The following is an 18,415-nucleotide window of genomic DNA, read 5'->3' on the forward strand; positions in this document are numbered from 1 at the left end:
TAAAACTGCAGTCCCCTAGTGACCAACTGTGAAAAGTTTGGGGACCCTGGTGTTAATACTGTGAGAATGGCAGCAGGTTGAATTTCCCCATTGAAAGTCAATAGGTAAAATCTGATTGGCTCTTGGTGGCTCCGCCCAATTTTTCTAACATTGAACCGCAGTTACCTGGTGCCTAACCCTGCAAAGTTTGTGGACCCTGGTGTTATTACTGTGAGTATGGCAGCAGGTTGAATTTCCACCAAGTGAATAGGTAAAATCTGATTGGCTGTTCACAGCTCCACCCACTATGGGGCATCCAACAATCATCATATTTTCAAGTTTGGGGAGTGTAGCCTCAAAGCTGTAAGATTGGCAGCAGTTTCAATTTACCCATAAAAGTCAATGGGTGGAATCATCCAACAAATGTTGTTTCATTCAGGGTGACCCCATTATTATGTTATTCAAGTTTGGGGGATGTAGCTTCAAAGCTGTAAGTGTGGCAGCAGTTTGAAAATCTTCCCTGTCAAAGTCAATGGAAAAATTGGGGTCACAAAAAGACGGGGGGCATATCGCTTAGAAAAGCCCAAGGAACCTGCTCCACTATAGGGCGAAGAAGTGTGGAGAGTTTGGGTGTTGTATCCCTAAAACTGTAGGAGGAGTAGCGTTTAGAAAATTGGAGGCTCTAAGAATAAGCAGAAGAATAAGCTGAAGTTGAAGAACAGTATGTTGGGTTTTTCAACCCAACATAATTAGTCAGGAACAGGCAAGAGTCAGAACACAGCAAAACAGTTCATAGAATGCCCCCAGGAACTATCAAGAAGTAGACCTACTTTGGGCAATGAGTACAATGCAGAAAGAGCTTTAAATATTCAAATTTTGAGCCAAAATGACATCACACACAATGCTGATCGCAGAACGCAAGTGTGCATGTGCACACGTCAAAGCAGAGGAACGTGCATGCGTGCGCGTCAAAAAGGGGACAGGCGGATGCACGTGCGCATAGAAGACACAGATGGCGGGCGTCCCCACCACCCCCCTAGACCACCAGGTATTGTTACATTACCCCCTCTCTGGGGGAAACCAGCCCCCTATGTTTATCAGGATACCTGGCATGGAACTGTCGTACAAGACGATCTGCCCGAACATCAGAAGCTGGAACCCAAGGCCTCTCCTCAGGGCCATAACTTGTGTCAGGTACCACTGTGAGTCAGACAGTAACTAGCCTCCCCTGCGCTTCCCACTGATCCCGAACACTGGATATAGTAACAGTAACAGGCCCAGCTGACGAATAGCAGGAGTGCCGTAAATACCTGTATATTAGATGAGTCTTTAACTACAGGTAGGCACCCAATAGCAGGAAGCTGGATGTAGAGAGAGAAAGTCACAAACAGGCCGGGTTCAGAACCAGAAGATCAATGTCAGAAGTCAAACCGAAGGATAAACCGAAGAGTAGTCTGGGCCGTAATCAGAAGTCCAAGGATTAGAAGTTCAGGAACGCTCAGTGTCAGTCAAAAATGATCACCTCGCAAAGCGGTGATCGCAGGACGCAAGTGTGCATGTGCACACGTTAAAGCAGAGGAACGTGCATGCGTGCGCGTCAAAAAGGGGACAGGCAGATGCACGTGCGCATAGAAGACACAGATGGCGGGCGTCCCCACCACCCCCCTAGACCACCAGGTATTGTTACATTACCCCCCCTCTGGGGGAAACCAGCCTTCCTCTGCTTTGACGTGTGCACATGCACACTTGCGACCTCGATCACCGCGCATGCATCCGAAAACTGTGCGCGGATTCGTGCATGTGCACACTCAAAAGTGGGCTTGCTTCGAAACGTACGCGAGAACTAAAATGGTTTAACTCGCATGAGCTGAACATTGGCCACAAACGAACTCCGACAAATGGGAGGAGGAGGAGACTTCTGCCAAACTCCTCTTGCAGGGCTTAAACAAAATTAATTTTGAACCTTTTGTCAAATCTTAGAGAAATGATCAACTAAAGAATTTACAGCAGGTACATCAAATAAAGATTATAGCAGGTGCTGAGGCAAGGATCTAGAAGGTTTAGAGCGGAATCAATGTAATTACCAACATCTTGTCTTGTTGGCCACCAGAGGGTGTGGGTCAAAAGAGGAACAGGTTTTGTTGCGATCTGGGTGCCCAGTTACCTTAGAATCATGAGTTTCTAACAAATTTTCCCCGGGGTTAGTTAGAAGGAATGTAAATCCGGACTCCGGGCTGCTATAATGATTTCTTTAGAGATAACAGAATTAGGTTGACCCCCCCGTTGGTAGATTAAAAGCTTCTGGACAGGGCATCTGCTTTTCTTTCCCCAGGTCTATAGGTTATAATAAAATTGAAACGAGAAAAGAATAGTGCCTACCTGGCCTGGCTATGGTTTAACCCTTTAAGTGCCACAGGACCTACGTCCTACAGTACGTCCTGTGTATAAAAATACCTAAGTGCCACAGGACGTAGATTCTACGTCCTACTGCACTTCCGGGTTTGGGAGCAGAGGAGTGGCTTTTCAAGCCACTCCTTCGCTCCCCTCTTGTTCCCCAGCTCCTAGACAACGAACAGAGGTGGGGAACGAGTGGCCCCTGGGGCGCGATCGGGGGGCCCCATAGGAAATGTCGGACACACTGTCTGTGCGTGCCTGTCATTTCCTGCTCTCCCTCTCTCTGCATACTCACGGATTGGAAGAAAGAAGCTGCAGCACAGCTCCTGGGTCCTTCCTCCCACCTCCAGAGGATATGTGTGACTGCTTGTTCCAGGTACACACACATAATACACACTTATACTCAACTCAACACTTTTGGGGGGGGTTTCACACATTCACAGCACTTACAGCACTCACACTTACTTGCACACATGCACAAAAAAAAAACATTTTGCCATAGTTTAGTAAATCTATGAATATCGGCCATCAAACTGTTCAGTAGACACCTGGCATTAATTTTTAGAGTATTTTTTGTTGGTACGCTACAAAATGTGGGGTACATAATGGGGCAAAATGCAAGCTTTGTGATGATTTTCAGAAATGTCATAAAAACCATTCTGTTTAGCATAGCTTAGTAGTTTGGTAGTTTGCAGTATAAAAATGTATTTACCCATTTTTGTTTTGTCACATGTGTACTTTCGAAAAATATATGATTTTCTAGGGTCTCCATATTGTTAAGGGGTCTTATGGCACATAATACACATGCCGGTAGCTTATAGTGCAGCATATTCACTTTGTATGCACTAACTTCCTTTTGGGGTCTCTAAATGCCAGATACATTGGTGATCCTATGCAGGTCCTTGAAAGTGGAAGGTTTGATGCGATTTTCAGATAATTCATCAAAACCGCCTTTGAGAAAGCATACTCTCTAGTTTGGAGTAGAAAGGCATGGATACCCATTTTGAATTTGCCTGAATGTGCACTTTTCGAAAATATATGGGTTTGGGGGGTTCAATGTATTATTTTGTGTTTAACCCCAAAGAAAATGCAGTAATCATATTGAATTTTCAGTAGATTAAGAGATCTCCGGGGCAATTTGTATGTACAAACTTCCTTTTGGGGTCTCTAAATTCCAGATACTTTAGTTATCCTATGCACAATGGGCATCAAACTGTTCAGTGGACCCTTGGCTTTCATATTTAGGATGTGTTTTCTTGGTACCTAATGTTATGTGGGAGATAAGCTGCTTGAAACGGAAGCTTTGAGGTGATTTTTTTTTTAATTTTCATAATTTTTTATAGAAACTGCTAAATTCAGGAAAGTATTGCCGTTTGGTACTTAGGAGTTGGAAGACATAGTTACCCATTTCGGATTCGGCAGAATGTGTACTTTTCAAAAATATATGGTTTCCTGGGGTAAACCTAATGTTCCAGAATTTTTGGCTTTGGAATCTAAAGTATGCCATATTCTGCTGCAATGCTTTGAAAATTTGGTAATATACTGCTGGGAGTTTTTGATCTGAAGTCAGAAATCTCCATAAAACTATACATCTCGGGTATTGGCACGTTCAGGAGACATGAGGCTTTCCAAATGAATTTTTGTCCTTAAAATAAAATATGTTTTTGGTATAAATCCCTATATCATGAAAAATATAAATTTTTCTTTTTTTTTTGTATTTTGAGCTCTAAATCTTGGAAATCTCAGGTTCTCCTGAAAAAAACAATATAAAGTTTGCCTACTTAAAATTAACCCTTCTCCCAGTAAAAGCCCCTAATTTGTAAACACTGTAACCACATGTTTAGATCCCTCCAAGAGATGTCTCCATTCTACAAATGCCAATTATATGGGCAATAACTCCCTATTACCAATATCATAATTCATCTCTGTAGGGGAAAAGGGTGGACCTAATTGGTGACTGGGTGGTGCTGGGATAGAATTGCTCCTGCCCCAATATCAGAAGCATCCACATCCACCAGAAAAGGAAGAGCAGGATTTGGAAGCTGGAGTACAGGAGAAGAAATTAAAGCTTCCTTTACTATTTTGAAGGCTATCAGGGCCTCTTCTGGCCACATAGTTGGGCCCGCACCTCTCTGAGTAAGGATAGTGATTGGAGCCATGAGAGTAGAATCGTTTTTAATAAATTGCCTGTAGTAATTGACAAATCCTAAAAACCTTTGAATGGCCCGCAAGGATAAAGGTTGCACCCAGTCTAAAATAGCTTGAACCTTGGCTGGATCCAACTCTAGGGGGCACATTTACTAATCCCCGAATCCGAATCCCGAATGGGAAAAAAGCGGATTGGAAATGAAAATTTTGCAATTTTTTGGTCGCCGTCGCGATTGTTTCGTATTTCTCGTGACTTTTTCGCCGCCGTCGTGACTTTATCGTATTTTTCGCGATTATTTCATCGCTGTGGCGATTTTTCCGTATTGCGCTATAGTAAACAGCGGAAAAAACAATCCGAATGTTTCACGATGACGACGGAAAAGTCGCAAAAAATATACAATAAAGTCATAACGGCGACGGAAAAGTCGCGCAAAATACAAAACAATTGCGAAAAATCGCAAAAATACCGATCATTACGAAAAAAACGCATTCGGACGCTTTTGGACGTTCATGGATTAGTAAATGTGCCCCTAGGTGTTTTTGGGAAATAACATACCCTAGGAAATGAACAGAGGAGACTTCAAAAATGCACTTCTTGATCTTAGCATACAAGTGGTTCTACCTTAATCTAAGTAAAACTTCCTGGACATGGGCACAATGATTAGATAGGTTAGTTGAATAAATCAAGATATCATCTAGGTATACTACTACACAACGACACCAATTCCTGAAAACGGCAGGGACATTACATAAACCAAAGGGCATTACTAAATACTCATAATGACCATCACGGGTATTAAAGACCGTTTTCCACTCATCCCCTTCCCTGATTTGTATTAAATTATATAGTACGCGCCTCTCAGATCAAGTTTAGAGAAGAGCTCAGAAATCAAGGGAAGGGGATAACTATTCTTGACGATTCTTGATTTTATTCAGACCTCTCTAATCATTACTCTAATCTAAGACCCCCATCTTTTTTCTCTACAAAAAAATAAGCAGACACCGACAGGAAAAAAGGATAATAATCCCTCTTTCCAGATTTTTTTTATATACTTCTCCATAGCCTGAGTCTCAGGAAGAGATAGAGGATAAGTTCTACCTCTAGGAGGAGAGGAACCTGGAATTGAGCCTATGGCACAATCATATGGCTGTGTGGAGGAAGGGTTTTGGCTGCCTTTTAAGAGAAGAAGTCAGCAAATGGGGAGTAAGGGGAAAGTAACCCCTCTACTGAAGTAGCAGCAAGAAATTGAGAAGGCTTTATACATGTTCCCTGACAATCATTTCCCCATTGAAGTACCCTATTGGACAGCCAGTCAATTTTGGGATTGTGCTTCCTTTACCAGGGGAGGCTTAAAATCACAGGGGTATGTGGGCAATTTATGATGAAGAAGGAATTTTGCTCAGCTTGAAAAGAACTCATAGACATGAAACATTCTACATTCTTGGAGGATATAAACCCACAGCCTAGGGAAGTTCCATCAATTGCTAGCAATTTAACTGAAGGAGACAGAGGAAGTGTAGGTATACCATGCCTGCAGGCAAAGTTAACATCTAAAAAGTTTCCAGCTGCCCCAGAATCTATGAATGCGGAGTTTTCCACAGATGCCTTATGCCATCCCAAAGGACTGGAATCATAACTTAAGAAGAATATTGTTGGGGAGTAGAAACGACATGACCCAAGCGGGACTCCCCAGACCTGCTTAGGCTCTATCTTTTCCTGGCCTTTTGGGACAGGTGTTATGAAAGTGGCCTCAATCCCCACAGTACAGACATAGCCCGTTAGCCCGCCTACAACCTTTTTCTTCAGAAGACAAATGGGTGTAACCCAATGGGGCAACTGCAGGAATTCTTTTCTGGCGTCTCTTCCTATGCCTTCTATCAATCAGGGAGTCTAGGGAAGACGAAGCAGGAAATTAATCAGACTATCTGTCACAGCATCAGGTAGCCCTACGTAAGCCTAACGTAAGCCTGACGTAAGGCTGTATCATTCCAGTCCATTCCTACCACCCAACGGCGAAATTCGGTACAATAAGCCTCAACCTGTCGTTTACCTTGCCTTAGGCATAGAGGTGGGGCAGACAGTTACTTTCACTTTCAATTCAGAACTTATTAGGTGTTGCTGTGCCCCTCACATTCCCCCTCCCTCGGCATCATGTAATTTTGTAACCAGTGCATGGACATGGGCATCAGGTCCCCCATACTGGCGCAGAAACAAGATTTTGGCAGGATTTAAAGCTTGCCTTAATAACAGTGTCCACAAAATGGTACCTGCCTGCTTGCTACAATTGTGAATTCCAAGGCTGAAGAAAATGAGATTAAAATAATTTCTTCAGTGTAGGTGAAGTTTATTTTGCTTGGCAAACACAATAGAAAACAATTTGAAATTGTTTCTTAGGGTGACAGGTCCCCTTTAATTCCTCCAGAAAGCTGAAAACTGAAAGCAAATAAAACTGGTTTTTTTCTTTGCTCTTTTTAAGTATAATACATTGTTCTCAAAATTAAAACAATAAGCACGAAGTCCTACTTGTTGAACTCGCGATGAACAAGGGGTTGTACTGCTCTTTAAAGCTGTCTCTGTTCAGGAAACAACACTTTTAGGAGAAATTATGTCACATGATGTCACATGATGACATAAGTAAATAATATATGCTGCTTAAGAAGTTTTTATGCATTGGTGTAATAATTTTTCTATGCATATTCAAAGAAGATGAAAAATTAAAACTATTGCTCTCACAGAAAAAATACAATTTTATTTTGCACAATTTATTTGGGAAGTTGTACAAAATTGTGGAAAAAACTCATGTCAACTTTCTCCAATTTAGCATAAACCACTGAAAAATCGCAGCTGAAGTTGACTTCAATTTTTAATAAATGTGTTCCTATGGGTCTTGTTTTAATGATAAAATTGCAACTGCTCCAAAGACCACAGTGATGATCAAAAGCCATTTTACTTGGTTTGGAAACAGCACTCAGCAATCATTTATTTCTAAACTAATAGCAAACTAGCTGTAGTAGGATAATTCATAACTAGTAACTATAAACCAATGTTTATTGTGGTTGCAAACTTACTGTATATATATCATACAAGTACATGCGCATGGGCTACTTTGCTATTTTTGCCAGGGCTTCTTTTCATTTCCAGTGTGGCACTGTATCACCCATACAAGGATATTTATGAACAAATACATTTTGCTTTAAAAGCTAATTTTCTATATATGCTTTTGAAAAATAGATCCTGGAGACACTAAATAAGATGTGTAATGGCCCAGAACAAGTTCGCAAAAAACAGCAAAGGCTTTTAAAGAATATGGATGCCCATAAGGTTATGCTGGATCTTCTTCAGGTCCCATATGAAAAGGTAAATTTCCATTTATTAACTAATAGCCATAGCAGTTAACATTGCATTAAATGCAATAACTATTTTTGTCTTGAAAGTTACATTTGTTATCTAATTTTCTGTCTTTGCTGAAACAATCAGTTAGTAATCAGCAATGATGTTGCAATGGTCTATTAAAGAGAAGTCTTTATCATCATACATCAAGTAAGCATTTTCATCACCTCTGCTTTTGTTGCTTTTAATGTTATAGGTAAAAATTAAAATTTTGAAATGGCATTCATGTATATGGACATTTTAGAAAAAGATCTGATGAAAACAGAAACATTTTTTTAGTAATCCTAGTCTCAGTCTCATAATTTAAATATAAGGATTGGATAAGTGGGACTACAGCTCTCATGATCTTCTCACAAACTTTCTCCACACGAAACACTACAACCAGGAGGGGTATAATTTGTAAATATTTATAATGGAAGAGGATAAAAGACAACCCATTCTCTGATTGCTATATTTAAATGCTAGATTAGTTTACTCCATTGTTAAATACGCAATTGGTGAACTGCAACTCACAGTAAAGTGTTCCAAACAGCTTAAAAATGTGAACACTATCTTCAATAAAAGATTTTTAAAATTAATGCTGTTGTGATTGTTATACTTCTTTATATTGGCATACAAAATTAGTGAAATGCAACTCTCAACAAAATGTGAACAGTGCTTTTAAAGTATTTATAATGAAAGAGTATAAAAGACAACCCCGTTTCTAATTGCTGTATTTAACTACTAGATTGGTTTACTCCATTGCCAAATACCCAATTAGTGAACTGCAACTCGCAGTAAAATATTAGCTGTGCTTATTAAAGTGACAATGTGCTGTTTTAAATAATTATGTACCAAACAGCTTAAAATGTGATCACACTTCAATAAAAGGTTTTTGAAATTTGTGCTATTGTGATTATTATACTTTTTTTAAATAAGCATACAAAATAAGTGAACTGCAACTTTCAGCAAAATAGGAACAGTGCTTTTAAAGTGACAAAGTGCTGTTTAAATTAACATGTGTCAAACAAATAATCACAGCCTTCAATAAAAGGTTTTTGTGTTTCTTTAAATCATATGAGGGGATAATATACCGACTTTTCCTATGCCCGTCGTTATAATTCGATCGTTTGGGCCCAGGGCCAAACGATCAAATTATCCTAGGTTCTCCTGGTATCGCCCACCCGTAGGTGGGGATATCAGGAGAAGATCCGCTCACTTGGCGACATCGCCAAGCAAGTGGATCTGCCCGTGTATGGGGACCTTAAGGCTAAGTAGTTCTCCATACAGTATAGGGAAGGTAAAAACTGAGCCTGCAGCTCCAGAGTTCCTGCCTTATCTTGAACTTGTGTGATTCCTAGGTTTAGACAAGAAAGTGAGCTCAATAGGGAATTTCTCCACCAACTGAGGTGTTCCAATTTTCCTACTTTTCTATACCAAGGCAATTAACATTCTCCAATTTTTATATAAAAAATCTTCTTTGTTTGCTAGGAATAAAATCTCCATAAGCATTGGTTATCATATTATCCCCTCAAATGATTTAAAGAAACACAAAAAACATTTATTGAAGGCTGTGATTATTTGTTTGGCAAATGTTAATTTATACCAGCACGTTGTCACTTTAAAAGCACTGTTCACATTTTGCTGAGAGTTGCAGTTCACTTATTTTGTATGCTAATTTAAAGAAGTATAACAATCACAGCAGCATTAATTTTATAAATCTTATATTGAATATTGTGATCACATTTTTAAGCTGTTTGGTACATAATTATTTAAAACAGCACATTGTCACTTTAATAAGCACAGCTAACACTTTACTGTGAGTTGCAGTTCACCAATTGCGTATTTAACAATGGAGTAAACTAATCTAGCATTTAAATATAGCAATCAGAGAAGGGGTTGTAAGCTCTTTTGGGCAGGGCCCTCTTCACCTCTTGTTTCGGTTATTGATTGCTTTATATGTTACTCTGTATGTCCAATGTATGTAACCCACTTATTGTACAGCGCTGCGGAATATGTTGGCGCTTTATAAATAAATGTTAATGTAATGTAATGTAATGTTGTCTTTTATCCTCTTCCATTATAAATATCAGTCTCATAATTTGACATGAATCGAATTTACATAAATAATTGTAAACAATGTCTGTACTAAGATGAAATGTTGCATGGGCAGGCCTACCAAGGGTTAACTCCCCTTTACTCATTTTAAGGTGTTACGCATATTAATAGGCAACATTGTTGCATTTGGAATGACTTGTATTATAACAGACTCGGACCTTTCAGAAAATCCCCTGTTTGGATCAATTTTCGAGTTTGTGAATTCAAGTTTTTTTTCTAATTTGAATAAACTTGCATTTTAAAAACTCGAATGATGGCTTATTTATTAATGGGGTAAATCAGTTTGATAAACAAAAAAACTTGAATACCTCAGATTTTTGAGTTTACAAACTCACAAAAAACCTAAAAAACTCAAATATCTTGAATGGAAAATATGGCTATATTGCTTTGCCTAACTGCCATTGACTTCTAAATAAACTTGCAAGCCTTTAGAGGGTGACGTTTTACATTAGAGTTTTAGGGGTTTTTGCACTTAATACAAGACAATGGAGTTTTTGAATAAGGCCTGGTGGGTTCAGCACCTAAAAGTATGTTGCCATGCATTACAGTACATGGAACATTTCTGATTAGCTCAATTGCTATGGATCTTCAAAGATAATTTGTTATGTTAAGAACTTGGGGTAAAATGAAAAAAGTCTGATAGCAAAAACTAGAATACAGAAATCTTTGTTATGCTCTGCTTTAACTGAAACAATATTGACAGACATTTGCATATTGCACTAGGCTTATTTTAATTTTTTATTACAGCCCACCAGCATGGGCATCACATATATCTGCTCTATTGTTAGCCCAAGATTCGCCTAAAGGGTATCTGTAATGATTTTTATACAGTACTTTTTATTTGTAAATTACACAGTTTACATTGCAAATAATTCCCTGTACCATTTAAAATTTTATTCTTGAACCAACAATTTTTTTTAGTTACAATATTGGTGTGTAGGCATTTATCTCAGTGTGTTTCGCTTGATTCTAAGCTTTCAGAAGGAGCTAGCACTACACAATAGAACTGCTTTCAGATAAACTATTGTTAATTCCGCTCAATATACTGTCAATATAACCCAAGTGGCATAATACAGGGTTTCTGCTGCCTGGATGATATACTCTAGATGGGGCAAGTGGATTTAGCCATGCTAAAGTTTTCAGAATTCAATCGATCACTAAAATGCTGGTCTCTCCAACCTCTTACTGTATTTAATGTATTTGGATTAAAGTTCCCACTGCTTCTTACTGTATTTAATATAATTGTAGGGCCACTACCCAATGTCTCTCACTGTATCTAATGTATTTTGAGTACCACTTTCTTTGCCCCTCACTGTATAATGTATTTAGGATGTGGAGTTATTTTTCAAAGACATCAATGTACCATTATTTACAAGTGCATACTGTATGTATATATCTAAATATCCTTTACTATACAAGCTAACTGAGGATAATGGCACATGGGCAGGGTCAGACTGAACTGGTGGGACACCAGGAAAAACCTGGTGCACTTCACTAACCCAGTCCTGGTTCTGGCTCTTGCTGGGAACTGTGTCCACCCCCGATTATGATTACATCAATAAGGAAGTGTGTGCACATGCCTGCAGCAGGTTTGTGTTGTGATTTCAACCTGTGGAGAAGTTTGCAACTGGGGTGTGGAACCCCTGTGGTGGCAGCCTCTCACACCACAGTATGACACTGCATACTGGGCAGTTATAAGAGACCTGGAGAGAAATGCCTGAAGTCACCCCTAAATTATTGAGAGGCAGTATAGGCAGTTTTGCCTGTTTACCCACCTGCTAAAATTCAGGACAATACCAGCAGTACTATTAGCCCATGGAGGTTAGGTTAGGCAGCTGAATCCTACAGTCAGGGAGCTGTTATCTTTTTACCTGGTTATTGTTCTGCCGATTGGCTGCTGGGGGGAGCCCAAGTCACATGGCTGTGGCCACCTACGAAGTAAGAAGTTGGCTATCCCCATATCAGATTCCAAAATCAAATATGAAAACCCTGTTTGATTTAAAAAAAAAAAACATACTTCAATGCAGAATTCTGCTGGAGCAGCACTATTAACTGAAGCATTTAAAAAATGTGTTCCCAGGACAGTAGTCCTTTTACTTGGTAATGATTTGGAAACAGAAATAAAGAAAAGGCAACTATATAGGTTGGCATAGAAAATGCAATATAAGCACAACATTTACCCCATGCATAGCAGCTAACTCCACTACATTTTTCAGGATCAAATGTGAAGGAATTAGAATTTTTATAATTAATTCAAATTAAATCTTTTTTTTATAATTTCAAACAGGAGGATACTAAAATGAAAGAGATTCTGAAATATACTCACCAGTTTCTGCAGAAATTCTGTGCCACAAATCCAGAAAACCAAGCACTCCTTCACAAGCATTTGTCATTGTTCCTAACTCCAGGTGTAAGTGAAACAGCAAAATTTAATTTATTATACAATTAGTACTTAGTCTCACGTAGGATGTAGTAATCAAACTGTGACTATATTAGTGAAGTGTTTGTATATATTTCAGAATGTATAGTAAGCATAATAATCAATTATATAAGTATATATATAGAAGTATAATAATGTTTTTCAGGCTGAAAAAAGAACAGCAAAATCAGACTTTTAATGACCCATAAAACAAGTCTGTAAGAAGGTGGAAAGATGTATGCCTAATATGAATGTTGGGAAAATGTGTTAAAGGGTAATGCTTTGTTTGGCCCCTAGGTGGCAGCACAGTTACTTAGGTATAATTATAAAAGTCAAGTGTAAGGTAGACCACTGGCCACCAGAGGGCAGTCCAGGCAGGAGGATATAAAAGGAGTAGGTACAACCAGGTTCGAGGTCTTTGACAAGAAGGCATGGTCGAATTAACATGAAAATGTCTGAAGATCCCTTTTCACCAGCATTTAAGTGATACTGACACAAAAAAACTACTTTTCAATATATAAATGTACATACAAAGTTACCTATAGGTAATGTTATTTTCACCAAAAGGTTTGCCATTGAAATTAATCGTTACTTAAAGTTCCAAACTTGACTGTTTTGACAACCTGAATGTCACTTCCTAACCAGTTATAGATTCTTATGGTAACGGACTATTGTTGCACAAATATGGCAGCCATATCATAGAGGAACATGGGGGATCAGATAGGTATTGTAAAAGCATTGGGCAAATACTTAAATGGCAAAATTATAAATAGCATGCAAAGACAATGTTGTGACATTTAAAAAAAACTGTTGATTACTGTTGTTCATATCTCTTTAATGTAAGTTGCTAATGGGCAAACATATACATTACCTATGATTCCTGTTGCCTCACAACATTTCAGCCATGTCCTCTACCCTCCGAATGTTATTAAAAAAGAGCTTTCACATTAGGGAATTTGGGGGGGGGGGGGGGTAAACAGTCTATGCTGTATTTACACCAGCAGAGAAAAATGTATCCGTTATAGATTTTGGAAGGGAAATGTTAAAGTATACAATTTCACACAAAAATCTGCTGTGCAAATCTGTTTGCTATAACAAGCCTATCTCATGTCTGTCAGTAAACAGACATAACATGAGGTACAGGAGGCAGCAGATTTTCTCCATTGGCATATATATATATGCTAGTAGTGAAAAGGCTCTATCATAAAATGTTGAATTCCAATGGCTGAGCCTGTAGTACCAGAACAGAATGTGGGACCCTAGAGGCTCAAGGTGCTTATTAAAACTATATTCCCACAACAATGCTAGAAATTCTATTAACCAGCCCCAGCTCCTTTCTTTCAAGTATAGCTGGATACAAAACTATAACTTCACAACTGTGTCAGGACTTGTGCTAGGACATGTATTAGTCAGTCCCAGCAACTTGCATGCAAGTATAGCTAGATACAGGACTATAACTCCCAACAGTGCCAGGGACTTGTATTAGTAAGTCCCAGCTCCTTGCTTGCAAGTATAGCTGAATGCAAAACTAAAACTTAAAAAATGCTTTAAAAATAAAAATATACATACCTACAAAAATAACTTGCTAATAATACTGTATGCTTGAGAATGCTTTTTTTTATTAAATAAAATAATATTATTATGACATGACTATGTATTAAATTGTTGCTTGATTCATTTTAACTAAAAAGTCTTATTACATTATATTTTAATATGTGCAGCTTCAGGAGGCAGAAACAATGCAACACATTTTCCTGAATAACTACCAGCTCTGTTCAGAGATTCACGAGGCTGTCCTTCAACATTTTATCCACTGTCTAGCAACACATGGCAGACATGTTCAGTATCTGGACTTTCTACACACAATCATAAAAGCAGAGGGAAAATATATCAAGAAGTGTCAGGATATGATCATGACAGAGGTATAATTTGTAAAATATATTTACTATGTATTTACACATTTATTTATTTATTTAACTTTTATTTATTTAACTACTTTCAATAAAAAGTTAGGTCTCAATAACAAACATAAGTGTAATGTTTTGTGCCCACAGTATCTATATGCCTACTAGTTTGAGATGCAAATATTTGCCCCTCCAGTATGGGTTGCAAAGATTTGTGCTGCCTACACCCTATTCATTGAGAGAGGCAGTATATCCATTGCACAAAATAAGTTCAGAGTCCCAGTGGTGTCTTCCTTTAGCCATGATAGCAAAAATATAAGGTAGCTGTGCTAGTCCAAAACCGTTACTGGACATTAATGACTTTTTACTTTGGCCTTGTTTACAGCATGACCTGTCAGCAGCACTGCTTCTTGGTATGCTTGCTCTAGTAATATAATTAGACACATTTGCTAAGATTGTTTATCTTGTGTAGGGAAATGTTGAATCCCAATATTGCACAAGGTTACATTACACCAAGCTTTGGTGTGACCAATTCTCATTCAGTCAAGCCTTGATTTTTACACTCTGCACTGCTTAAACAAGGATATCATTTCTTGCTTCTTCTGCAGCTTACTAATGCTGGAGATGATGTAGTGGTTTTCTACAATGATAAAGCATCATTTGCATCCATGTTGGAAATGATGGCAACAGCTCGTGAAGCTATAGAGGAGAATAGTCCTTTAAAGTACCATATCTCTCTGGTTGATCTTTTGGCTGCTTGTGCTGAGGGAAAGAATGTCTATACTGAGATCAAGTGCACATCCCTTTTACCTCTTGAAGATGTTGTCCGAGTGGTTACTCATGAAGATTGTATTACAGAGGTAAAAGCTATAACAGTTTGAATTAAAATGACCATAGAAAAGCATAATGCTGCAGACAAAGGTTGTGAAGTCTTATGTGGTTTCTAATATCCTCATACATTTTATAATACATGCAAGTAGCTTTATTGCATAATGATTAAAAAATGTATTCCACAGGTGAAAATATCATACGTGAACTTTGTTAACCACTGCTATGTGGATACCGAAGTAGAAATGAAGGAAATTTATACTAGCAATCATATCTGGACTTTGTTTGAGAACTTTATCCTTGATATGGCTCGTGTAAGTTTAATAATTTTTCTTTAACAGAGGGTTAAATGTTATGTGTTCTCACTGATATTTATGTTATGTGTTCTGACATATTTTTTTCTCTAAGGTGTGTAATAAGCGAGAGAAAAGAATTGTGGATTCCACACTTGAAAAGTATGTTCTCACAGTGGTCCTGGAAACAATAAGGTCCTTTTTCAACTCTCCATTTTCAGAGAACAGCACCTCTTTACAGGTATGAAAATATCACTGAAGCCAGTTAGTGGTTATTGAAATTAATAGACATCATTAAATGTAAACTAATATAATACAAATATATAATACAAATTAAACATATACTTTAATTAGAATGTAACAAATATGGCCCCGCCCCTTAATGTCCTGACCATTCCAAATTAAAACTAGGAGAGGCATTGGCAGTTGATAGGTATATTAGAAGAAAGATGAGAACCGATACCTGGGATTTCAGTACAATGGGGTGATTACAACTTTTATTTCAAGGTGCTCTTAACACTTCACAACATGATCAAGCATTTCGGGACCACATGGCCCTTCCTCAGTGATAACAACCAGTGAGAGTACAAGATATACAGTACCTACTAGTGGGGTCATCAAGAATAGGTGTTACCAAAAAAAAATTTTCTAGCCAATATCTACAGGTATCAAAATCAATAAAGAAGTGCAAACCTTTTTCAATATATTGTCCATATTCTATGTTGTCCAAATATGAAGAGTTGTCTATAATTACGTTTGTTCATAAATTTGTCCATGCAGTGAAAATTCAACCGTATATTCAAACTCTTAAAACAACATTGTGTCACTGAAAGGATACACATATTAATTACTCACTGACTAGGATTGGGAGAAGGATGGCTCTGTCTCACTTGTACATTTTCTGAATTTATTCTTTCTCCAAGGCTGCAAAAGAAAATAAATCATGTTAGTTACAGGAAGCAATTCATATTCAAACATTCATTTGTGCTGGTAGTCATGCGAGCACCAGTGGAAGGATAGGATAGGGAGAGAAGTTAAGGAAGTTGGGCAGAAGTAAAGGGGGAGAAGGACGGAGGCATCCAACACTCTGGAGACTTTATAAAGATGCCAGACTGCAAGGGATCATTTTGCCTTTTGATAAAGACATTGGCAAAACACGCATCAGGGTGTACATTTGTTTGCTTTTTAAAAAAACACCAAGCTCTTTTGGGGAATTGGTGATGGTGTAGCCTTATCAAGTTTTTAGTTATTTTTTTCCTTGCTCTTGCTGATCTTTTATCTTAAAATCTGTTTTCCCTCTAAGGTCCTAGGGATTGACAGTTTTGTTAAGTTATATAGCTCTTTTCAATTAGCCCAGATAATATAATAATTGAGACCAGAGCCCCTGGGTTTTTATCTTTCCTTTCTTTATGGTATTCCCAGGCCTTAGATAGCCAATGTGAGACAGTAGCTTTCTTTGGGAATATCTCCACCATCTATATTTTTTCAATCTTACCTTTTTATCAAGGTGGTAAACACTTTCTAATAGCTTTTATTAAGTTATTCATGTGATTATACTGTGGAAGGGTGGAATTAATGTCTAAGATGATGCACTGGTCTCTTTATTAACATGGCACTTAAGTGATGTGAATATACTGATGAATTGTGGAAATTTATAGCTTTAATTAAGCACTAATCACATTATCATTAATTGATCTTTTAACACTTGTATTTAATATAGTGATGAATTTGTAGTGATGAATTTCATACCTGGCATCATTTTTATTCCACTATTACACTTATATAACTACCAAGATTTAAATAGGTGATGAATTTCTTTAAATTGGAAATTTGTGCTGTCGAGATGAGAGAGATAGTTGCCTAGTGGCTAATTTGTTTACATTCAGGCAACTATAGAGTACAAAGAAAAAATTGTCATATATTTTTCATTTTATATATAATTATTTTTCATCACCAAAAAAAGGCTTATCTTTCTTCTTTTCTTGATTTATAGTTTGTTCCATATAACCTTATTGATGTGAAGTTCGGCAGGAGCTTGTTGTATTAATAGATGTGAGAGTTGTGGTTCATATAGGGGTATTTACAAGGCATTATTATTATTATTATTATTATTAACATTTATTTATAAAGCGCCAACATATTCTGCAGCGCTGTACAATAAGTGGGTTTCATACATTGGACATACAGAGTAACACATAAAGCAATCAATAACCGATACAAGAGGTGAAGATGGCCCTGCCCAAAAGAGCTTACAATCTACAAGGAGAAAGGGTTGAGACACAAGTTGTGGGAATGGACATGACCAGAGTTGGGAGAGGAGTGGCACAGGGTATTGCTAAACTAGATTAGGGTAAGCTTCTCTAAATGAATGTGTTTTTAGAGATCTCTTGAAGGCAGAGAGATTGGGAGAAAGTCTGACAATTTGTGGGAGCGAATTCCAGAGAAGGGGGGCAGCCCTTGCAAAGTCTTGAATGCGAGCGTGTGAGGAGGGAATGAGAGAGGAGTTGAGGAGCAGGTCAGTAGAGGAGCGTAACAAGCAGGTTGGATGGTACGTCAGATGAGTTCAGAGATGTAGGATGGGGCAGAGTTATGAACTGCTTTAAATGTGAGAGTCATTAGTTTGAATTTTATCCTGGATGGTAGGGGAGTGGCACGGCAGAGGAGGAGAGGTTGTAGAGGTGTATGAGCCTGGCAGCAGTATTCATTATGGACTGGAGTGGAGACAGTCTTTGGAGGGCAAGGCCAATTAATAGGGAGTTACAGTAGTCCAGGCAAGATATTATAAGACAGTGAATAAGAATTTTGGCAGCATCTTGGGTGATAAATGATCGTATTTTGGAGATATTTCTTAGGTGAAAGTGACATGATTTGATAAGTTATTGGATATGAGGAGTGAAGGACAGGGCAGAATCAAGGATAACCCCAAGGCACCGGGCCTGGGAAGATGGGGTGATGGTAGAAT

At 38.2% G+C, this 18,415-nt stretch overlaps 1 protein-coding gene across 1 annotated transcript in view; it reads left to right on the forward strand.

The window, feature by feature from the left end:
- The window catches only part of itpr3 (inositol 1,4,5-trisphosphate receptor, type 3), a 350,279-nt gene that overhangs the window by 184,348 nt on the left and 147,516 nt on the right, over nucleotides 1-18,415 (forward strand). The window contains exons 28-33 of the mRNA XM_018091571.2: nucleotides 7,754-7,879; nucleotides 12,297-12,419; nucleotides 14,150-14,350; nucleotides 14,941-15,192; nucleotides 15,349-15,474; nucleotides 15,569-15,694. Coding sequence (XP_017947060.1) covers nucleotides 7,754-7,879; nucleotides 12,297-12,419; nucleotides 14,150-14,350; nucleotides 14,941-15,192; nucleotides 15,349-15,474; nucleotides 15,569-15,694 — 954 coding nt within the window. The remainder of the gene's footprint in view (nucleotides 1-7,753; nucleotides 7,880-12,296; nucleotides 12,420-14,149; nucleotides 14,351-14,940; nucleotides 15,193-15,348; nucleotides 15,475-15,568; nucleotides 15,695-18,415) is intronic.

The sequence above is a fragment of the Xenopus tropicalis genome, chromosome 2 (assembly GCF_000004195.4).
Source record: "Xenopus tropicalis strain Nigerian chromosome 2, UCB_Xtro_10.0, whole genome shotgun sequence".
Classification (NCBI taxonomy): domain Eukaryota; kingdom Metazoa; phylum Chordata; class Amphibia; order Anura; family Pipidae; genus Xenopus; species Xenopus tropicalis.